General features: G+C 41.8%; 1 protein-coding gene across 2 annotated transcripts in view; it reads right to left on the reverse strand.

The window, feature by feature from the left end:
- PREX1 (phosphatidylinositol-3,4,5-trisphosphate dependent Rac exchange factor 1) overlaps positions 1-25,147 on the reverse strand; it is a 157,492-nt gene that overhangs the window by 72,338 nt on the left and 60,007 nt on the right. For both annotated transcript variants that reach the window (XM_064167903.1, XM_064167902.1), the window contains exons 2-5: positions 23,366-23,437; positions 18,713-18,835; positions 11,768-11,872; positions 8,408-8,509 (exon numbers count right to left, since the gene is read on the reverse strand). In XM_064167903.1, the coding sequence (XP_064023973.1) occupies positions 8,408-8,509; positions 11,768-11,872; positions 18,713-18,835; positions 23,366-23,437 (402 nt within the window). The remainder of the gene's footprint in view (positions 1-8,407; positions 8,510-11,767; positions 11,873-18,712; positions 18,836-23,365; positions 23,438-25,147) is intronic.

The following is a 25,147-nucleotide window of genomic DNA, read 5'->3' on the forward strand; positions in this document are numbered from 1 at the left end:
ATCCTGAGCATTTCTGAGGCTTCCTTGCTTCAGTTGGTCACACAGCCTGGAATAGAAACATGGTACCTAAACAGAGTTAGGTTCACACACAACCTCTAGAACAAATAAACTGCTACTGTTAAGCTGAAGTTACATGCCCTGTCAGAAAATGTAGGGAGGGATGCGAGCTAAAGTTCAAGTGCTGCTGAAATTTGCATTAACTTACAGTGACTATAACAGCTGCCAATCCAACCATTTTGCTAATCCAAACACTCCCAATTGCTAAACCAAGGAACTCAGTCCTAGCATTAATACATTAGCTCTGGTCTACAAAGCTCTTTAGACAGAAGCCACCTTTAGCATGTGACAAGTTTGTTGTACTTTTCTGCTAGCACAAGTAAGCGTAGAATAAATAACTACACTGTGAGGTACTCAACAGCAAAACTGGAGGGCATATTTGAAAGGAGACATAGTACAGATTTGATTCTGTCTTTGCACAGACCCTTTTATGCTTCCTTACACTGGTTGGAAAAAAATGTTAAATCACTAGCACTAGTAAACTATCTTGAGACCTAGCATCATAAATATGCATAACATTCTATTTATTTATTGGCTTCTCAGTTTGGTAGAATCTTTTGAAGTGAAATCTCATTCTTCAGATTAAACTACCTGACCATTGAGACTCCTTTAAGTAAAAGAAGAGACAGATTTCATGAGAATCAAAACATGACAATAAGAAGTGCTCATTCCCACACAGACAAAAAGATCCAAAGGATGGATGAGAATGTTGACGTTTCTCCAGTGAAATACAACTACTCTGTTCATTGCATAGATTTGATGTCTTGAGAATTTACTCATAATTTCTCTTTTCAGAACATTTTAAATGGAGATTGAGAATGGGTCTTGTCAGATGGGTAAGAGGGGAAATGGATGACAGCTGCGATCATTAAGAGAAAGGAATTCATGATCTTAAACCCTTAGCTGATTTACAGAATAACACATACACAGGAGAAAGAGGATGGCTGCTACAAATGTCACTTGATGGTAGGGTGAAAATCCCTATGAAAGTTTTACTATGTTTTTACTAAAGTAAAACAAGAAATGACAGAAAAGGCAGATGAGAAGTATTGCACCTTGGTGACAGTAGCCTCTGCTCTATGTTTCCTAAACAGAGTGGAGAATTTTTGCTACATGACTCTCATTAAAAATCAATGAAGTTCTGCAGCTCAAGTGTCGCCCACGCTGCTTTGGAAACAGATATGTGTACACTAGCACTGTCTAAACATCCCTTTCTGAAATACCACCAAGGCACAGAAATTACTCTTCGTGGACAACAGGCCACTGCTGCAATAAACACAGCATTCGCCCCACTTCGGCTAGCTGCACTCCCACCCAAGTTGCAGAAGAGGCAGGGAATAGCAAGGAGGGTTCTGGTTGTTGCAGTCATGCTGCCTCAACAAGCACAAACAGCACAGGCAAAGAACTTGTCCCACCACTGCCGAGTCTTCAGCCATGTGAGGAAGAGCATGCTGCTCTGCCTGCCATGGCCCAGAAGAGAAGAGCCTAGCACTTCTGAAATAGTCAGAGAGTTCTGTGCACTTATTTATTTTAGTGACAGATTTACAACGTGTAAACTCTGAGAGCATTTGACAACATTTTGAAAGGCAGCTGAGAGACAGACCAGATGGCAACCCTTGGCTATGACTGTTTTGTCCTTCATCAAGCTTAGACATTACTATCTCATATGCACTGCAACATGTACACTAACAGGGCCAGGAAATGAGGTTGCTGCCACTTGCAGAAAACGATTTCTTGCAGAGAGTTTCTTAAAATAATTCCAAAAGCTCATCTACTTTCTAGCTACAGACTCGTTAATCTTTCAGCCTAACCAGCAGCAGAGAACAGAAAAGCCAATGTTTTTCACAGACTGTCATCCTCACCATTATCCTAACAAAAAAGGGACAAAAAAATTGCTAAGCTATTCGATATTATATACTGGAGGAAAATATTATCCCTGCTTTTTGAAGAACTATGACAGAAAGGGGAACTGTGTCCTCTGGGCACCAGTTTTTCCTTTTATTTCACACCTCTTTCATAGCTGCAAGATTGAGGCTGTGCCACTTACAACACCTACACACAGAACACAACTCATTCTACAAAAGGAGTAACAGAGCACTCAGAGACATCCCCGTGTTCTCCTGAGCAGCAGACAGAAAGGAAGGACAGCTACGCCTGATCTACTCAAAAATGCCAGGCTTTAATTATGCAGTGGAGTAAAAGGATTTCCAATTTAAGTGTTTCAGTCTCAGATGCAGTTTTAAACAGCTCAAGGCTAAAAGAGTTCCAAACACAATAAAATCTAAATGTAAGAACTAAATCACATAGCAAGTCAGACATATCAGCTGCTCACATTTCTCTATTTGCTAATTCTGCTTAACTCCCCAAACCCCAAGCAAACAGAAACCTTTGAGGAGAGAACTCAGCCAAAAGAACATTAGACAGAAAGATGCGCAGAGGTGGCAGGAGGTATGGTGAGTGAACAATGTAGGCAGAGGAAGCTGGGTGCAGGAAGGGTGTTAAATCTGAACATGAATTTAATACTTCCTAGAAAAAAGGATGCTATTCTGCTTAACTGATCTTTGTCAAACAAGTCTCTGCCATGCTTCCCCGTGTAGTCCTGCTACACAAAAACGACTGCATACTGCAAACTGACATCCAAACACACATTTCACAGCTGAAATTTATGAGTCTTTGTATTTCAAAAGTTCCTTCCTCCTATCTTGATGCTCCTGAGAACACTTGGGCACGGTTTAGCATGCATTTCGTGCAGTGAATGTTAACGTTGTGCATTGACTGGTGCCAATCATCACCTGCCAGACTGCTTCGCTTTGCACTACCAACCAACCAGTGCATACATAAAATGCAGTTTCAGAGACACATCCGTTGGTTACCTACTGAACATCTCAGGACCGTGGAGATAAAAACACATTTCTGTGGTTATCAGTTCAACCAGTCGTTAATAAATAGTTCAGCTCCAAGATGTGCTTATTAAAAACACCCAACCCACAACTTTCTGCAAATATGTTTCCAGCAGTTTCATTTTTGTATTTTACATTTAAGATTTGCCTGTATTAAAATTTATTTTCCACTTAAACTAACCAAAAAAATGTTACAGCAGGCTCTGTGTACCTGCCAATCATAGCACATTTCTTTTAAATCCTGTATGTTTTCATAATTTGTAATTTATGTCAATGTTTCTGCAGAGTAAAGACTAGACAGGCAAGGCTAAATCAGTAAAAAGATTTAATGTAATCTGCCATCAAATCTATGACACATGCGAAATTAAAATGTAACAAACCCATGTTTCCACTTTTATAAATATTACCAGTTATTTGTGATTTTACATTAGAAGTGTGAACGACAGAAGTGTGATTTATAAATTGGCAGTGTTCCTTCCAACACTGGAGGGGGTTTAATGTTTTGTTACACAGAGTTGATTTCAACCAGGCAATGTGATGAATAGATGAGCAACACCACTTCGGAGAGAAAAAGAGGACACACATATGCCACAGAGACTGCAACCAAAAAAACCCTAACCCCCCCAAAATTAAATATATTCATTTTGGCCAATTAAAAGGTTTTGTTACTTAAACAGCTTTGAGAGGAATGAAGGAGAGAATGAGTTAACCTTTTCTCATCCTGTTGTGTCCACACCATTGGCTTTCCATCTCTCCAAGTCCAGGCACTGCATTTGCTAAGGTCTGTGTGAGCCTCTCTGCTGGGTTTTCCCTTTCAAGAAGGCTCTGGTCACTCGGCTTTTTGCATCCAGTTTTTTTCCTCCCTCCAAGGGCCTATGACTCTTCCATCACATGATGCAATACATAATTACTGCCCTAAATTGTCCCTGGAGTTGTGTACATTATGAGATATTTTTAAGGGATCAGAGGAGGAATGTGCATTTCTGGCTGGAGTCTGAGTCTTAAGAGAACAGACATCAAACAAGGAATAACCTCTGTGACACCCACTGGGCTATCAGGAGCCCGTAGGGGTGCGGTTATCATGTGCTGCACATTCCTCCTGCGTTGGGAGGAAGGAGACAGGAATGACTGCTCCTAATCCCCACCCCCAATGGTGTGATTAACTCATGATCACCACTCCCTTAGGGCTTTCTTCTTGCTCACATAAATGCTCTTTATTAAGGGAAAAAAGGCTATTTTTGTTCAGCGATTGGTTTACAAAACAGCTGCTTCTGCTCTTAAGTAGTATGGTTCACACTAATTAATACAGAGGCACACAATTATTACCAGCGAGACAGGGCTGCCTTAATCCTAAATTTTCTCCTAGAAACATTCACTGGGTAGGCTTTCCAGTGCTCAGACACACTGGAGTCTGAAGTTGCTCTCACAGTGCATGCTCTCAAGGCCTGTGCTTGTGTTTCCCTTTGCTGCTTCTTACCAAATCACAATGCCCACCACAGCAAGCACAGTCTGGTTTTGCTCAAGACTAGTCCCAGCCCCTTTCTCACTTCTAAGAAAATTTTATGGAGAAGCTCACCATGAACAAATACTCAGAACACCTACATGCCCAAACAGACTTACATAATTTTCTTGCTGTGAAACTTCACCAAAAGAAGCAGAATTCACATTAGAGAGGTTTTGGACTGGGAATAAAACTAACATGCTTCCCAACAAATTCTACACTGATTTTTTTTTTGCATGCTGCCTAAAGCAGGCAAAAACTGTATTAGGGACAAAAATATTAATATTGTTACTCCTCTACTTGCACAACAAGATTATGGAACACCATGGCTAAGTTTGAGGCCCACCATTCAAACCATAGAGAAGCAGCCTTGCAAATTAGAAAGAAAGCAACTAACACGTTAAAAACAGTGAACCCAAACCAAGCCCAAAAAGACTCAGTTTACAGTCAGCCACTCCAAAGCTGCAACACTGGGTTCAGAGAAAAGACAATTATAAAGAAAAATTTAATTTGTCAATTGTCATCATCTGAATCATTGTCCTGTCTCTATGATTTGTTTGTTCAAAAAGCTTCAAAGAGCTTCATCCTCTTTGAGCAACATCTCAAAAAGAATGAGAAAACCTAAGATGACCAACTGCAGGATGTCATACTTTATAATGGGAACTGCTGGCAACATACACTTAAAGTATATCTGCACTTGGAGATATTCCAGTATACTATTTCTAATTAACTGCCCAAATCAACCCCATGATACATGTGACTATTCTGAAAAAAAAGTCACATATGGTATCAACAAAAACAGTCACAGTATTTCAAAGATGTGCCTTATCCTAGTACTTATATTGGCCTTCCAACACAGGCAAGTCTATCTTTACCAAACTTCAGCCATACAGCTACTTATGTTGTACCAGGCATATCAAGCATATATGTTCTAGCATAGATATGCTGCAACAAGGTCATATCAAAAATCTGGATGCTCACAAACTTTTGGTTAAGTAAAAGAGGTAAGTAGGATAGCTCTGGCCTATGACTTTTCTAATCAATTGAACAGAATAGTATCTGTTTGTCCTGGGAATTAGGTAAAAGAAGATCCAATCCCCATGAATACTAAACAGCTATTTCAGGAGCAGTAACTGCAGTTCAGTAGCAGAGGGAGAGCAAACATTTAATTTGAGGGCTGTGTTATTTTTAACTATTTTTTTTCATTCCTGCTCAGAGTTGCATTTTCTGGTCAGCACTCACAGAATCAGCCTGTGTATTCCCTTAGCTGTTCTCATGTCTGAAACACTGTTCACACTGGTAATTTCCTGCTAGCATGTATCAAGCAAGTCTTGAACGGGGTGCAATTTATTCACTGTAAGTTCACTACCTTTGAGAATCAGCATCACTACTGATCACAGGTATTTTCTGAGCTGAACAACCTTAGCAATGGCATCATCTCATTAACTGAAGCAGACTGGCTGCCTCACCAAAATTAAATTCCTGGCAGCTTTTCCCTGTCCAAGCAATCTCAAGTAATGAGCAGTGTGTGATTTATATCAGCCTGTACACAAAAAAAAGAAATCCATAACAAACTCGTCACCACTCCTACCATTTGCTCCCTTCATGGCTATTTGTTTGACAAGCACATTTGGGTCTGGCCAACACAAGAGTCCATCCCAGAGAAGGCAGACACAGTGTTTGGGTCAGAGGACAAATTTATTTCTAGCCCACTGTGACTTGAAGGCAAGAAACACTGTTGCGGTCTTAGCCTGTCTTAGTCTTGGCTTTGGCTTCCAAAGAAAGCCCTTTTGTGCCACCCAGCCCTGTGACATATACAAGTGTACACCCATGTGCCAGACTGGAAACCACTAGTTCATTTCCACAGCCCTATATTTGATCCCTGGAGCCCAACGACTTCAGTTGCCACTGAACTTGGAAAGCTTTGGATTATGGCTTAGAAATATTTCTTTTGTCCTAGTCTTTTGTTTACTATCCCCTTGCAAAACAAAGTCCTAAAGAAAAGCAAGGTAAACTGGTGCATTTGCAGCTGTCAAAGTCTGCTACAGAACCTCATCCTTTCCAAAAGGCCTGCCTTATTATGGTAAAGAGGAGTGGGAAAATTGAAGGTGAAGAACGTCAAAACGTCACAGCATTGATGATTCTGCTACCTTGTAAACAAAGGTGAGTTGCTTTTAGATGTGTTTCTGCAGCCACTATCCTCATGGCACTTGAGACAAAGCTCTGACTTCTCTAAGACAGCTACATGCATGGCTTAGAGCTGAGGTCTCCAGACATGTTTTTAAGATGACTGCTGGTCCATGCACGGAGTGGTCAGCCTATGACTGAGCACAGCTCATTATAGAATCACAGAAACACTCCAGTTGGAAAAGACCCTCAGGACCATCAAGTTCAACTGTTACCCCACTCCACAAAGTTCACCCTTAAACCATATCTTCAAGCACCACATCCAAATGATTTTTAAACACCTCCAGGGCTGGTGACTCAACCCTATCCCTGGGCAGCCAATTCCAATGCCTGACCACTCTTTCTGTGCAAAAATATTTCCTAATAACCAGTCTAACTCTACCAAGTTGCAGTTTGAGGCCATTCCTTCTTGGTCTCTCACTATTTACCTGCGAGAAGAGACCAGCAGCAGCCTCCCCACAACATCCTTTCAGGTAACTGCAGATAGCAATGATGTCTCCCCTCAGCCTCTCCTTCTTCAAACGAACCATCCCCAGCTCCCTCAGTCACTCTTCATAAGATTTATTTTTCAGGCCCTTCACCAGCTTTACTGCCCTCCTCTGTACTTGCTCCAGCACCTCCACATCCCTCTTGTAAGGCGGTGCCCGAAACTGAACACAGTACTTGAGGTGTGGCCTCATCAGAGCAGAGTACAAGGGGACAACCACCCCCCTATCACTGCTGGCCACAGCATTTCTAGTACAAGCCAGGATGCCACTGGCTTTCTGTGCCACCTGGACACACTGCTTGCTCATGTTGAGTTGTCTGTTACAGCCCCCAGGTCCCTTTTGCCAGACACCTTTCCAGCCACACTTCCCCAATCCTGTAGCATTGTTTGGGGTTGTTGTGGCCCAAGTGCAGGACCTGAAGAACACTTATATTCCTCCATAGCTCTTGAAGACACTATTCTTTCAAAATAAAAGCCATTTCTTTTTATAGTTTTTAATAATTATTTTTCTTTCAGTAAATGCAATGTTACAAATGATTGGCAAAGAGAATGACATCACTGAAGATTGATGGCTGCTAGCCACAGAAGCCACCAGTGAGGCAAACTGTCCCAGACACAGCTTTCTCCTTTTCTTCTTGTCCCCACTAGGCATGTGACCTGGCCCTGACCTGAAGGATGACAGACAAGTCAACTCTTTTCAGGTCTTTTATTGTTACAGTAAGAATACTGGCAAGGGGGCCAATTAGTGCCAATTACAGTAGTGATTTCTGAATGACACCTGTCTATTGGGAACCCATCTGAGGCAACCAAAGAGTTTTCAAACAAGCTGTCAAACAGCTGTCAGATGAGACAGGATTTTGATCATTACTGACCTGAGCACACTCAAACTAGAGTCCTCGTGATGAAAGATGTATCCCGTTTAGAGTCCCCAGAGCCACCCGGTCCCTCAAAACACTGATATAACTCTATCACACAGAACATATCTTCTCAGAAAGTGGCTAGAACAGCGCTCATAAGCCCTAGTAAACATCTAAAGGGAACTGAAGTCAAGAGGCATTAGTTATTAAGTTGTGATTCTGGCACGCTTGCACCATTACAAGATTTAGCAGCCTGTCAGCATCAGATAGGTTTTTGCCTGCACACATAAAAAGCCATTTTCTCCACAGAGGAGCAAGCCAGGAAGGTAGTAGTGACAACACTAATCAGGGCTAAAAAAAATGCAGGGTCACTCCATGAATTAAACGACCATCTGGAGAAATAATTTCTTTGGTTTACCTTCAGCAGAAGTGGGTACTTGCAAATTCTCTGAATTGGAGTTAGCAGATAACCTTCTAGTGGAATGTCTGTCGTCTTTCTGCCTCCCAAAAGCATGCAACCCTGTAATAACAAAAAAATGAAGCCAGAGTTACCTCAGACACAGACCATTTAGACACTCTTTGACACAATTTTGCATTCATATAACAGACACTATGGTCAGAAAGCACTTTGTTACAGCTGGGATATAGGAAATACGACTTCATTCACCACTGAAACACAGGCATCAAGCCTGCAAAGTTCTTCATGCATCAGCAAAAGAATAACTGCTGTAGATAACAGTGTCCCAAGGAAACATCAGCTGGCAACAAAAAGTCATAACAATAAAACAACAAGCAGCAAATCTACATGCACCTGAAAGAACTCTGTCTACCCCCACAACTGATACATGCAACCATTTGTCTTCCTTGACTATGCAATTTACACTGTTGATCCAGAAAACTCTTACCAGTGAAAATCTCGCCTACTAACTAGCAATTATGTAATTAACTCTATTCTAATTATGTCTGAAGGAAATCATAGCAGAATTTAAATACATGAGTCATTTGCAGCTCATCCACCAATTCTCTGGCAAAACATTAAGGCTAAGCACAGCTGGAAAAATGGCATGGGTGCATTAGGCTGGCTACTCAGCACACACATAGTCCTCAGCCAGTTACAGCACATGCTGCTGCTTGCCCAGCAAAAACACTAAGAGACATCCAGACAAGGCTAGCCTGTAGGTAACAGGTGCAAAAGGAAATGAAAGCTAAATAAATCAGGTTTCATTAATTCTGATACTCAACATAAATAAAGAAATGGGTTTCACTGTTTTGTGAAGCTCTGCGACTTGAAACAGAAAAGTGGTGAAGGGCATTTCTCTCCCTAGGGAAAAAAAAAAGTCACTGCTTTCCTGCTGTTTAAACACAGTAAGGTAGGGGACAAGTATTGAACTGATATACTGAAGAAATCCAAGTCCAAATAGATTTTAGGTTGATGAACTGAAGATGCAACTGTATCAGCCCTTGCAGCTCTCACACAATGAGTTCACACAGATTTAGAAGGGCCAAGAACTCTAGAAGAAATAGTTCATAGAGGCATACTGCCTCAAAACAAGTGATGATCAACTTCTCCATAGATTATGGAAATCTTTCTCAGGACAGACATGGAAAGTATAAGAATTCAGTATGGCTTTTAAAAAAAGCATTTGAGCTGTCCTTTGTCACAATAACCTGTAACTGACAGACGAACGCTGACCCACTGCCAGCTTTCTACACACATCCCTGAAGATTCTGTAATTGACTGCTCCCAGAGACAGGTAGTAAACTCAGACTTCAAACCTATTTGAGATAAACTAGTCCGTATTTCAACCATGAATCTGGACAGCTTTGCTCCAGGAGTCACCCTGGTTGCAAACCTGTCCTGACAAGAGAAGCTAAGTTTAAATCCAGTTCAGCCAAGATATGCTTGCTTTGGGGCATCATTGATAACATTTTCTCCTATGAGAAGTTTGCTGTGGCTCAGACACACTCTGAAATGTAGTGGATTTTTGGCTGTAACTCAGCAATTCTCTTCAAGGAATGTTCAACAGACATCATACATAAATCTCATTACTCCTAACTGGTATTTCCTCAGACAATCATCAGTAAAATAACCCTTCCCCAGGCTATTCTAGATCTGTAACACTGGCTACCAGCTCACAATGCTCCCTGTCCAATTTTCCAAGTCTTGAGTGATTCAGTTCTTCCTATCTCTTCTTTCAGCCCTCTCTCTAGCTCTGGGCTCAAAACTGCCCTTTAACACTTACTGATTTTTCAAGCACATTCCCACATTCTGTATTTCAGCAGATGTGAGGGGGCAATTGGGCCAAATCTATTCTCACAAGAAAGGCTTTGTATTTTAATGCAGCTTTCTCTGCATGGTGGCATTATAGCACTGGCTTTAGGAGGCAGAGGAGAAGAGAAGCGAGGCCAGGAAGAAATTACACCAGCCACAGCAAAGTAGACACTTCAGTGCTGCCTCTCCTCACATATTTCCTGCTATTTTAAGACTCTCTTGGCTTCAGGTGCTGCAGTAAGCCACAGCAGCTTACTGTGTGCCTGGTAATCAGTCTGCCGGCTGCTGCCAGTAACAGAGGCAAGAGGCTTTGCCAATTCAGTAGAAGTGGAGAATCCGCTGAGTGTTGGGCAGGATGGTGTTCACATGTGCTTTTGTCTCTCTTCCTCATTTGTTTCCCTCAGTAGAAACACCCAAACTAGTGCAAGAACACAGAAAGGATTATTTGGTGACTCAAATTAATGGTAATTTAACAAGGTTCATTGAAACTCAGATGTGACAAAGGGCTTCTGACTACCCAATAACATGAGTGTTGGTTCCTGCTGCTCCTTCCCAGGCCTGTATTTTGTGGCTACAAGAATGCTCTGGCCCAGCTTGTGACAGACATTCATGCAGAAGTTTGCTTTTGCTGTTCGTACTATTTTGGGAAAGAGCAGACCTTTGGCAAAAACAGGAGAAAGGGCAGGAAGAAGAGCAGGTTCCCTGAAAGGCAGGCTTTTTCTTTCATGTCCTAGCATTTGGTAAGTAAAAAACGCTTGTGTGTGCTGAATTAGTCGCTTACCTACATGCCAACCTCCTTCCAACTACCATGCACTCATGGCTAGGGAAAACAAATCCAAAAACCAGGCAGAATTAGGGTGTGGCTAGGAGGATAAACATCCAAGAAAAGAAAGAAAAATAAGCAATGCTGGGCAGAAGGCACTCTGCTGGTTGTCTCTCCTCCCAGCCCAGCCACTATGGATGCATCTGAAGGCTGTATATCACAGTCCTTCCCCAGCACAGACACTCATACAGCATGGGGTGGACGGGGTGATTTTTTGATACAAGCAGCAGTGATACAGTCAAAACAATTCATCCAGACTATACTTCTTGCCCACAACTGGACTCATGGGGAAAAGGATGTCAGAAGTAGGTTGCATTTTTTCTGGTGTGTCTGCAGATGGTGAATTGGTCAGAGAACTGAGTAGGAAAGCAGATCCACTGGGAACTAGTCACAGCCCTGCTACTGAATATTGCATTACTCCTTTCATAATTTTTGTTCAAATTCTGTTGTTTCTTTCTAAAAATTAATCAATCAATAAATCTTCCCTCTCTTTGCTGAAATCACTCATAGCAGAGCTGTGCTTGGTGTGCCCAAACTCATCAGTGATTTCAATATCCCAAGTGCTGCATACCTGAAATTGGCAGTGTCTGTAAAATGCCCGGGGTTCCTGTGATACCAAGGGTCACTGTGAGTACAGTACAAAGTCAAATCATTATGTCAAGAGTGCTAGAGAAGGCACTTACCAGGAGGAATGTTCTCACTGTTGGGATCTTGTTCAATTCCATGAGCAGTCTGAGTGCTTTCTCGTGGTTGCTGCAGTACTCCTCATACACAAAGAATTTGTCTTTCTGTAAAGAAAAAACACAGTAACTTCTTGACTCAGACACAACTGGAGTGACTATTTTATCAGTTTGATGCCAAATTCTTTACAAAGGTGTGTGCACTTCAAGTGGCACTTGGGCTGCAGTTTACATGAGGTGCATAATACTTCTCTGATGTGAATAACATACAGAGGTGTTTCACTAATTCCTAACTTACTCTAAGTGAAGTATCAGCCTTCTGAGTACAGAGATTTACAGGACTTTTCTTCTTAATGCATCACTGAAATAACAGATTCCCTGCTGAAAGAATGGATTTTGCTTTCTCAGGGATACTTGCATGTGTGTTGGGATTGTCCAACAGAGTAGCCAGATGCAGAGTAAAAGAGGAGCAAAGGGGTTGACATTTCTGAGCTCTGCTGACCACTCCTGCAGGAGGAAGAAACTGAAGTGGCTGGAAAGAACCAAGGCCTGGAAGCTCAGAGATCTGGAGGGGAATTGTAACATAAAGCAACCAGTTGGAAACTCCCTTCCTTTCAGAGCTGATGGGGAAACCCCCAGTGAGTTGGCTGGTTCACTGTGTTTTGAAACAAGCAGCAGACTTCACTAGGTTGAATGCAACTCTCAGTGGGTCAGCTGTCCATTACACTTTCCTTAGATGAAGATTTTCATCGAATAAACACTGAACAAGCAGCATAGTATAGAAATTGAAGGAAGGGAAGTACCTCTAGACTGAGGTACTTACTTCAGAACATGTCACAGCCACCAGCACATGCGGCAGAATAAAATCTGTTAAGAAACAAGGGTCAGCTGGCAGCACCAAGTTCTGCTTTACTGATCTCCAGAAACAAAGACAGTGCAACTTCTTCTAACCGAAATGCTCAGTGATGCTAAACCCATTGCAAACATCAGATACCAGCAATCATGGAAATGCTTCTCAAAAGAAGCAGCAGATTTCCATGCCTCAGCAGACCAGGCAAGGAGCAAGCTGACCCTGCCGATGCTGTTGGGAGGAGCTGCACTTTCAGCAGCTATGTTATAAGATTCCAGCACTGCATTCACTGGAATAAAAGAGAGGTCAAGAGACTGTATTAGGCTTTAGTCAGAAGCCAAAGATTCATAATTGTTCGGGTGCTTCTCACAATAGTGGTTTCTTTCCTGGTTCAGGCTGACTTCTATACACCACAATGCAGCGCCATGCAGAGGTACTCAGACGAGCTACTTAGCATATCAAAAGTAATTTAGATGCATTAGAGTGGCACTCTGCCAGGGGTAATAAAAGCTTTCCAGAGCTGGCATCTTAGGGCACCATGCCATGTAGACAATGCTCTCCAGTTTTGTGGCATTCACATCATTAATTTTCTATTTAGGATCCTGTCTGAACCTTTTCATCTCCCCAGAACTAGGAAGTTAATTTTTAGGGGGAGAGGGGTTGATTAGAGTCCCAGCACTCTTCATAGATGTAGAGCTTCTTGTGTCAGCTGAAGGTATCTGCAGCATCTAAGCTATGTTTAAGACAGTTCATAGAGATCCAAGCAAAGAACTACTGCCAACATGACTCCATGGGAATACAGCTGCAATCAATGGGCATTCTCTTTACTACTGCCACATGGAAAAGAAATTGTATTACTATTGGTTTGGAAAAATGTGACATTCTGGTCAGATGCACATCCTTACAGACTGTAAAATGCTTTGAGGTTTGGTTTATCACTAATCTGATTAAATTTTTACCATCTTTATACTTCTGAGAATAAATAGCTGTATGTCCAAGGACAATGGTATACAACAAATAAGAAGAGTTGTCACAAAGAATATGGTGCAAAGAGCTGGAATACAGATGTTCAACACATCCATCTGCAGCTGTTCATGTTAGTACTGGAGTTTAATACTGGGAAACAAAAAAGAAACAAAGGTTTCTGACCACCAGATGCAGGAAAAGGCAGGGCTGAGCCCACAGCACAACAGAAAAGAGGAATTGAGAGGCATGGGATTGTTTTCAACTATAGAAACTGGAGAGTTACAGAACAAGAAGACAGATATCCAAGTTTAACATTTCATCTTCTCAACTCTCTTCAACTCCCTGGATGCACAGAAGCAGCATGCTTGAAACTAAAAATAGTAACCCTTAACACAACAGCATCCATTACATCAACGCACACAAAATGTCATTGCTCAGGTTTCTGACTGCAGCTTGGAGTGCCTGGAGTTTTGGGTGGCTATATTTAGATCATGACAAAATCCCTTTGCTAAAGCTCAAGGTAGTAAAATAATTATGCACACACCAGAGTGCTTTCATCAAGTCTTTTCCAGCTGTCCTTCACGCACGAGACCCACAAATATGAGAACTATGCTTTAAATTACCCAGTGTCTAAAGTGTTTAATTTCCTCTCTGGGTGACATTCAGTCCTGGACTCTCCCATCCCCTGGTGAGGAAATGATCAGTTACATAATTACAGATGCTAGCCCAGGAATTCTGAACCTGCAGTTACTCTATATTAAAGCGCAATTATGGTCAGAGATAGGACCATATAAAAATGGCACCTTCTTACTCAGCAAATCTGTTGGTTACACAGCTAGACTTTTTGATTTTAGTGACAGAAATAAGTGCGCTGTTCTTAGCTTTGTTAAAATAAACCTCTAACCAATAGTTTATTCTCCAAATATGTTATTTTGGGTCCATTAGAACTGCCCTCAAAGTAAACCTGAAAATAGTTTTGACTCGAGAAAGCAAGTTAAGACATTTGGGAAATTGTAACCATTTTATTTGGACATATTTTTAACAAGCCAAGACATTTTCTTGTTTCAACTCAGGCTGGAAACAATTCCATCAACGTAAAAGCCCATACAAAACAGAAGATATTATTCTCAACACAATGAGATCCCTGATGACTTCGACAGTAAAACTGCCTCCTGAAAGTGAGAAGATAACACCTTTCCTCTGAACATACTTCTACTCATTGTATTACCAAAGCTCTAGAATATGGCAAGATCAGAAATGAAGCATCTGTCATTTCTCTGCCCTTCTGTTCTGCAGACACCACAAGTTTTCATGACCTGCACAAAAGAGCCTGTGCTGATGAGGTGTGATGACTCCACCTTTGGTGTGTATGCTCTTTGATGTTAAAGACTTGTGCTATGGCATCATTGTGTTGAAGGCTGCAGATTCAATTTTGCCTGAATGCTCAAGCGTGCTCTTTATTGTCAGTTATGGTCATATTGAACCACAGCTCCAGAAGAAATTCTCACACCTAGCATGAGACAATGAACTTCCAATGATGTGATCAAATGGAGTACACCAGCACAAAGAATGTCTTCTGAAAGTAAACAATTTTTCATGCCTGAAAGCAAGAACAAGTGCATTTCATCAGCTGCTAAAGTACTTCTTAAAAAGTCACTGTGCAGTGATTGCTCTTTTGGAACCCTCATGAAATCTACATGCTTGCTTGAAGTGTTTCTCAAGATCTGAATCCTTCTGAGCTGGAGGTCCTGGCAGTATTATAAATGGATTAGCTCTGATCTTAGAGTCAGAAGAACTCTAAGTGGTGTCTTGTTTCTGAAGAGCAGTGAATTCTTGTTGAGTAAGGCTTTTCTAAGTCAAAGTAAAGCAGCAAAAGAATCAGACCTAAATAGATTAGAAGAACTTTAAACAGATCTCATGAACAGGACATAATACTGGATTCTGGTGGAACTCCACAGGAGGAACCTGGGGGTCTCTATCAAGGATAGATACAAGGCAATTTACAGCAAGCATGCACCACTATGAAGTAGTGTCTGCAAATAACAGTGTTTCAAGAGTTCTCAAGCTGTTCACTAAATTTACCAGCATTTTAACACTGGGTTTCTAAAGCAATGCACCTGTGCTAACATCTGGCTGCTGACAAGAACTGGGTTCATAATTAGGATGAAGAATGACCTTGCCAGGTGATCACAAGGAAGAAATGCCAATCCACCAAAAGATTCTCCAGTCCTGTGTCACTTCCTCGCTGCAAACTCCCCTGAGGATACACTGTGATTTGATGATAATGAAAAAGCTGCACTGAGGGTGCTCCTGCTGGCACTTCCTCTAAGCACACTGCAACACAAGAGACTCTTGCCTAAATTGAAAGACCAAAGAAATACTTGACTCGTGTTTTCCCTGGGTACACTGGCTAACAACATGCATTCTTGAAGAAAGCTCTCCAGCTACACTGCAGGAGTCCATCTCTGGAGGAGAATGTCTGGCTTTTTCTCCAGGAAACCTCAAGGGTGCTACAAGAGCTTCTTCTGGTGGCAAAATGTTGTACCATGTCTTATTAAAAAATGGCTTCAGCACCATAGGAACACTTTTGAGAGTACTGATTCTGAGGCATTGGGGTGTTTTAAGATGTCTCTACTTCATTATAACAGCTCAGCTAGGGAAATGGAGCTTTGGAAGCCTGAGCAGGAAAGAACTGAAGACTCTCCCTGAACCACAGCTGTCACTGGCATCTCCTTGTCGCTCACTGGGAACTCACTATGAAAGCTTTGAAAGGGCACAAACCCCATTTCCCTCACTCCCCAAGCCTAGCACATTCATGTGGTTGTTGTTGCCCAGGTACAGGACCTGGTCCTTGGCCTCAAACCTCATCCTGTTGGACTCAGCTGACTGATCCAGCCTGTCCAGGTCTTTCTGCAAAACCTTCCTACCTTAGAGCAGATCAGCATGCCCACACAATTTGGCACCACCTGCAAACTTACATGGCTGCCTTCAATTCCTTCATCCAGATCATTGATAAAGATACTAAACAAGACTGTCTCCAAAACTGAGCTCTGTGGAACACCACTTGTGGCTGGCTACCAACTGGATTTAACTCTATTCCCCACCACTCTTTGGGCTTGTCTTCTAAAACCTAGGCACTATCTGCATGCAAGAACACCTTATTTCCTCCTCTCTTGGTAATCTTCTGTTGACTGTTCCTTACTCAGACTTGAGGTACCACAATGCTACTAACGGTATTCCTATATTTTTATAAGGTAACTATGGATAAGAACAGTTTTTTCTACATACTCTCAAATATGTATTCTACTTCCTTCTGCATAAGCTGCTTTATTCCTTGCAGGATCATGAAACAGTTGATGTGTGCACTATTTCAACTGCGTTCCAGACAACAGCACAAGTTGATCTCAGTTAAACTACCTTGATCAGAAGATAAATTCTCACCAGTACTCATCCCTGTGCATTACAGCTTCATAATTTCTATATTGTTGCAAGTTTGATAATAAGGAACATTCTATAACTAACAGCAATAAACCAAGAAAGCACTACCAGTGAACACATTAAGGATTATTCAGCTCCACTCTGAAACACAGTAGACAATTTGACAGCTTCACTCAAAAGCTTTCTAGCTTTGGTATCTTCTCTAATGAATACTCTTACATCAGTACAGCACATCTTCTTGATAGGCAATGCTTCTAGTGGATGCTCCAGGTAACAAAACTCACCAATGTGAATCTGTTTCAGCAGATGACAGCCCTCACACCTGGTGTAATTTTTGAGCATAGCCTCACTATAACATTTTCCAACACTATTTTAATAATTGTCACAACATAACTAACAAGTGGACAAGGGAAGGTAGTTTGTAAAGTTCTCTGAGTGATGAATGGCTGTATAATTGCTGTCCACTCAAACTAATGAACTGTGAAAGCAGGAATTTTGGTTATGAATGCACAACAGAAGATATTTTTATAGGAAGTTGGCCTGTGGCTTAATGCAGTTAATAGGAATTGGAAGCAATGGCTGTTATATAGACACTTTCAGACACCTCAAGAGGGCTGCTCCAAGTGGAAAAAAAAAAAGCAGAATTCATACATGTAAAATGCAGAAGTCATTATACATGTAAATTGGGTAACTTTGCATTTAAATGAGTCTATCTTGTGACTGGGGGTATATAACAACTGGTCTGACATAGACAGTATGCTCCATACGCACATCAGTCACAGGACGACACACACACAATTGAAATCCAGGCCAGGTTCAAAGCAAACCAAAAATCTACAGGAAGAATTTCACAGGTGTAAGAGAAAAAATAGTGAAAGAGGCAATGGTAGGATCATAAGCTGCAGTTGAACAATGCTTAGGACAGGTTTGTGCTTTCCTGGATCACAGAACAGTACCCACCTGACCGGACCAGGCTGGAGCATCTTACAAACACAGCTCAGGCATAAAATCAGAGGACACAAAAGTTACCAGTCAAAACATTCTAAACAACCTGGAGCCAGCAGACTGAATTCATACTGTATGACTGCATGCATTTTGTAGCCCTGGATTTCTTGAGCTAGCATTATGAAGTCAAAAGTCAAATTTTATTTACTTTGGAGCTACAGAAAAAACAGGTACTTGCCTCTTCCATAGTCAAAAGGCTGTGTACTGCTATCTCATGCTGTACTTCAGCACAGAAAAACATCTCACATTACCTTTCATTTACCAAAGGATAAAAGTATGCACATAGTCTAACTACTGTAAATGATGTACAGTCCTTCTAGGTTTCAGTATTTTGATATTTTAAAATATACTCCAAAATTATCCATTTGCTTGAATCTGTGCTGCTTTTTTGAAACATCTGAAGCCCCTGGTGACAAATACTTAGTACTGACATGTGACCAGCTAGGTGAGAAAAATATTCAATGGGAAAAGGAAGGCTTGCTAAAAATAAGTCCTTGTTTAGCCAAGTTTGATGTGGTTTCCATTGTTCTAACCCATTCACAAGCTTTTTCCCACCCTACAACTTTCATACAAGACACACATTGTCACAGTACTGCCACTAGCCTCAGAGATTAGGGCTAGCTATGGGGCATGGGAGCTTATGACAGGAAACTGCATTTTGAGATAGCTTTTTAAGTCATTGTACTTACAAATTTTAAGAAAACATTTCCCAGTTCATGCTGAGACTGAGGTTCTGGTTGTAAACAAAATTCCAAGGCAGCCAGGAACTCCTTGTGAACACCAAGAATGTCTTCGATGTTAGAAAATAAGACCTGAAATACAAAGAGAAACATTGCTAGCTGTGATACCTCTGAGAGCTTTTTGTTCAAGTAGTAACATTGCTAGCTGTTGATACCTGAGAGCATTTTGTTCAAGTAGTAACACCAAAACACTGTGGCTCTAGACTTGCCTCGATAGGCTCTACAGCACAGGCTCACAGCACAGAATGAATCATGCTGCATTTGCCCCTTTCTTGGCCTCTTACAGATATTTTTATTGCTGCTGAGGTACTTGCTGTAAATGGGGTTATCTTTCCAGATCCCTGGGCATGATGAATGTCAGCAACCTCTTTCAAGTTTAGGGAAGACTTCCTAGGACACCAACCAGGTGAATAGGAGCACAACGACCAAACTCTTGCAGGAGACAGAAGCAAGAAGTCGTTTGCCCTTCCTTCCCATGCATTAGAAGTCACTTTGTGAAATAAAGGGACCTGAAGCTATCAGACACAAAGATGTACCTATAAACAAGAGACCAAATCTCTGCCTCATGGTATCTAAAGTTTCATTGACAGAGTACAGAATAGCGTAAAGTGCTTGCAAACCACAGGAGATGCATTTCAGAGTTTGCTTTCGCTGATCTCAGTGGTTATAAGAGGTGTATGGAATGGGATAGAAGCTCCTAGTTTAGACCTGTACTAGAAGGTAATTGTGCAATCTCCCAGCTAGATGATCTCTGGTGAGTTCAGTATACGTGTGTTAAGGGGAATAAACTTTCAGGCTGCACGGTGCTGTAAACACAGACCCTCTGCACATCCAAACCATTTTCATACAAAATATATGGGGAAAATATGAATATGAGATGGAGTGGGAGAGAAACTTGACCCATGACGACACAGCCATCAGTACTGACAGCGGCTAGAGGAAAGCCTGAATGGGCAGAGTAAATCTTGAACTCTACAGTGATATGCATCTCGCAGACATTTCCTATCACTTTGCTGTAACCATGCCACTTGCAAAGAGATGCTGAGCACTGCAGTAAAAGTATCTTTCACATTGGAAGCAGCTTTCCAGGTCTTGTACAGTGAGTGGATAACACTCCTTTGAACCCCAGTGTGCAGATTGACAGAGGTAACCTTCATCTTCCTGGCTTCTCAACACTTCCCAAAGCACCCTGCCATAATACTAAGTTTTTCATCTTTATGCAGTGGCATTTATTCACCAGCTGTCACACTGATTCAGCCTGGTGATGTGGAAAGAACTTAGAAAGAATCTGTAAATTAAGTCTAGTTATTGAAGATGAGAATGAAATCTCAATTCTCAATTTAAAAACAGTTTCCATCTGGTTTTGCAGGGGTAGACAAGAGCAGAAACTCAAGGAGCCTTCCTCTCTGCAAGTACAACTCTGTACCTTCTCTTACTCAAGAATGGACGGAGTACTTCTCTCAAACTCCTCCTGCAAGCTGGCTGCATGTGCAGAGCAAGGCCTGTTGCGTCCTGCTTGTCTTTGCTCTCCTCTCACTTGAGGAATGTCAAGGTATGGTACATACACCATCATTAAAATAAACTTGTGCCACTTTCTAGCTCTGAATCAACATAAACCAACATACACCAAAACCGCACTGATGCAAAATAAAGGACAGGGAGCTAGGACCATTTCATTGCTTTCAGGAATCTTCTTGTGCTATTTCAAGCAGAGCATAGGATGGTTCTGTCACATGGCTGAAACTGATGTGATGATGGGGTAGCCTCTGTCTGCATGGCTTTGCCAGAAGCCATGCCAAAAGAGGATTAACAAGGAAGAGGAAAACATCTGTCAGAGATGATTTTATCCTTCAGAAGCAGTCTTTGGGGGGTACTTTGTGATGCAAGGAGTATCTGTGTAATCTAATGAACTCCATGGTGGTCAGCAGAGCTCTGCTTGCAGAATTCACAGATAAGAAGAGTCACTTAAAAATCAAGGCAGCAGAAAGACCTTGGCTGCATGTGCTGCAACAGCTTATATACAGTTACTGTCCATAAGCATCCTGTGAGAGTCTATGTTTGGCAGCCTGTGTGCACCCTCAAGTTGTGCTGCCTTCAAGCCATGGCATCTGTAAAACATCAGTGTCCTGCTATGAATGCAGCATCATAACTAACATATCAAGAGAGTTATTCCCACATGAAGCAGTGAATAAACTAATTTATTTTTTATAGTGTTGCTGCAGCTGTTAGTGACTGGAGTGCTTGTAAAATCTGGGCCTGGCACAGGATTCAATGTGGCCTTTCTGGAAGGGGATACCGCAGCCCAAGACTACTGAAATCTCCAGTGCTTAGTGCCAGCTGTAGGAGGAATCTGCAAAAGTAATACTGGGAGCAATAACCCAAATTATCCTAAAAAACACCTCCTCCTTTTGCTCAGAGGAGAGTGACTGCCAGAATACCCTGGATTTTCCTCTAGACATTTCTGCTGCATGAAAAGAGAAAGGACAAGTGGAAAAGTCAATTTTCTCCTTACATAAACTACCACACCATTTAGAAAGTCTGTGCTGCCACCTTTTCTGCTGCCAGCCACCTTACAGCCCTCTGGCGACTCAAGATATGTAACATTAGCAGGCCGAGTTATCAGAAGTTCCAACACCACTTTACTTGTTCTGCTTCTACCAGAAGGAAGAGAGAAATGAGAGGGAAAGAAAGGAAAATATCTTTCAAAGACAGGAAAGAATTATTTGGGGCAGGGGAAGAAGATGAGCACAAAGGGGAGATAACTGACCCTCATCAGAAAAGAATGCATCTTTCTCATTCTATTTCACCACCAATAGGCACAGGTCCTTTATTACTGAAGAGATGCCATTATTGGAAGCTGGGTATTGTAATAATACGAATAAATGAGGTTTCACAGGGGCCTCAAAAAGACCCCCCCAGGCACTTCAAGAATGACACAAAAATGAAGTGGTAATTCCTCAGAGAAATGTGATGAAACTTCAAATACAAATACATTTAAATCAGCAAAGAAAATACAGAATATTTTGCACAGGCTTTGGGGGCACTACCATGATTAATAATTAATATTCATTTTGATGATATATGAATAATGATAGAATAATAACATTCATCAACATCTGCAGCTGCTCATCAAATTGGCAAATAGTTGTGTAGGTTTATTTCTACATGAAGCTTACTTTTTTGCACACTTCTCTGCATACGAGATCTATAAGCTGAATGTTAGGAGGAAGTTCATCACAGAGAGGGTGATTTGCCATTGGAATGGGCTGCCCAGGGAGGTGGTGGAGGCACCGTCCCTGGAGGTGTTCAAGAAAAGACTGGATGAGGCCTTAATCTAGTTGATTGGACAGGGCTGGGTAACAGGTTGGACTAGATGATCTTGGAGGTCTCTTGCAACCTGGTTGATTCTATGATTCTATTGTCATTAATCACTTGTCTGTTTTCTCTTTGGCTGTCCCAAAACTTACTTCAGGCTCTAGATGGTTACGTTTTTACGACTTCCGTATTTGAAGACAGACAGAAGCTTAGGTCCACAAAGTTGCCAAGCCATCTTGCTACCAGTCCCTTCTAATGCCATTCAGTCCTCCCTACAGCACTGCTCACCTGCAGAATGAATAGCAAAACTAGGATCTAGAGCCCTGCGCAGATCTCCACACATCCAGACACTAGCAGAATGTGAAGTGGAGGAACTGACCTTGGAGAAACACGTCAGCTGCAGCAGCACTGGCTAGTGTGACATGCCTATTATTGCTATGCCCTGCTCTTACAAGTGTAAAGGGCAAAGTTTCTGCTGATTTAGGAGCTACAAAACCAAACAGAAGCCAAATAACTAAGCTTCTAATGGCAAACAAGCCACACTCTGTCCCACTGATCAATGGGTCTCACTTGCATACATGTACAAAGAGGTTTTGGTTGCATAAGCATATGTGTTCAAGGAGTTTTTAAGCCAAACTCTTGCAAGAAAGTGTTGCTTGTATTTATGAAAATAACTAACAACAAGGTCTCCTGTGACCACAGGTGCCAGTGAAGTAAGCACCTCACAGCTCTGTGTTCCATGTCTCTTGTCTTTTTCCAATGCAAAAATCCTTCAGGAACCTCCCCATGCAAGGGTCTCAGAGTACACAGACCTATGAGAACACAATTTTTTTCCCACTAGAATACAAAGGAATGCTCTTACCTTCTTTTTAGATGCTCTATCAATTTTAGATTTGCAAACGACAGCAGATGCAACTTGGCTAACTGAATACTGTCAAGCAAAATAGACAAGGGCTGTGCATTCCCTGCCTTTCCTCTTAGAGACACTGAAAGAGCCCCTCTGTCTACCCATCACTTCACAAATCTTGCCAAACGTTACTATCTCTGACAACACTGTTGTCAGAATCTACTGAAATTAGTTGGTGGGATAAAAAATTGCCAGAAGATAACGGCTCTGTGAATGGGCAGAGATTGGCAGGTAACTGTCAACCTGAACCTCTTTAGGCATTCAGTTTAATAACAAGCATCAGCAGGACATGAGAATATTTGGTCTTTATATCCCTGAACCTAGCCTTTCATTACACATCATTTTCCCTATGAAGAAAATGAGGAAGACAGAAGAAATACCTTAACATTCTCCTCTGTTATATACTTTTCAGCTTTGTCCACAGCGTTCTGGCGGATCCGGTGGAGAAATGCCTGCAGAGATACAAAAGATTATGTTCAAGTGGCTTGATACAGTTTGATTTCACTATTTTACATCCTCTAGGTCCCCATCAACACAGTGTGGCTGATGACCTTTAAGACTGAAAAGAATGTAAACATTTATCAAATCACCACCACAGTTCTTAGACTCAGACCTGTGCTTAGAGCCACACAAAAGACATTTCCAACAAAGCTGCTGGGCTCTGCCCGGCAATAAATATTCTCTCAAAACTTCTAGACTTAATTGTCTGTTAGTACCAACAGACTACAGGGATGGTCTGTTTGTTTTTCCTTTGAAGGTTTCCCCTCTCTGAGGTGCAGCTGTTTTGGCTTTGGGAGGCAGCGTGCCTGACGCACATCAAGATGTATGCCAGCAAAAACGACTGCAACAAGCAACAAAAGGACATTGATGATGCTGGAGCCGAGGAACGACAGAGCTATGAGCCAGGGCTGTGGACAAGTTCAACAGATGCAGTACACGGGGAACGGAAATGGAAAGCATCAGAGCAAGCCTGGGACACATTACCTGGTTCACTGTGTTTCGTTTAGTTATAAACTGACATAAAGAACCTAATTTTTTTTACCTAAGCCAGGTTTCCCTTTCCCTCGGCTCTGCACAACTTTGGCTTTCACAAGCAAATCAATAGAAAGCTTCAGGCAGATACAAGTGCACAGTGATCTAAATATCAGCTTTCAAGGCGTATCTGGCTACTGGAGGTTAAGATCTACTTGCATTTACACTGAACCACCCACAACAAATCTGATTCAGTGGGAAGAGTTTTAGCACAGCCCACTGCATGAGATTTCTATCTCAGTCTCCATTCTTTTTGCAACTGTTGGCTAAAGGGCCCTTCCAAAGTGAGAGCAGGGAACTTTGCCTTCCACAGACTTCAGCAGAGAGAGGTGCAAACACCCACAGGCGAGATTGAAGGGCACCCGGCAAGGACAAAAATGTGCTGTGATAAACTACATGATCCATGCACAGAAAGGTAGAGGGCTTTCCCCTCTGCTCTTGTTAGCAGTTTCTAACTTGCCTCCTACACAAAACAGTGAGCTCTGGGGAGTGCTGTGAACAAGGAAGAAAGGAACTTTCCCTCCCCACCTGAGACAGAGAAGGGAAATAGGTCATTTCTTTGTATTTATGGTACAAAGTGGCTTTGTTACAGCTTGAAAATAAAAGGCTTTTAAAAGTTGAACTATTCCTGAGCTATGCTCCTGTCAGCTGATGCACACTCAGCTTTTTCTCTTTCCCTTTTGCCTGCTGGGATTGACAGCAGCTTACAACCTGATAAGAAGCAGTGTCACTGAACCCAACTTAAAGCTTATGGAATTCTTTGCCTCTGGAATTTTGGTTGGAAGACATCCTTCTGTTTAACCTCCAGCACTAAAAAGGTCAGATCTCTGTTTCTGCTTAACCACGGCTCTCTGTCACTTGTCAGCCATTCACACTTTACAGGACAGGCACCAATAAAAAAAAGAGATGAATTAAGGAGGCACACAGAACTTGCATTTGTTTGCAGCTTTGGATTCTCAGCCTGCTTTTAAACAAGCCTCAAAGACTATAACCACTTTATCCTCCCGTACTGCTGAACGGGAAGAACTGACTAGAGTCCAGATAGATATAGAGAGCCTGGAGCAGGCCGTGTGAAGAACATATTCCTAAAGGGACAGGACACGTGCACCTGTGGCAGAAGCTTTTTGTTA

Source organism: Pogoniulus pusillus, chromosome 29 (genome assembly GCF_015220805.1).
Source record: "Pogoniulus pusillus isolate bPogPus1 chromosome 29, bPogPus1.pri, whole genome shotgun sequence".
Taxonomy (NCBI): domain Eukaryota; kingdom Metazoa; phylum Chordata; class Aves; order Piciformes; family Lybiidae; genus Pogoniulus; species Pogoniulus pusillus.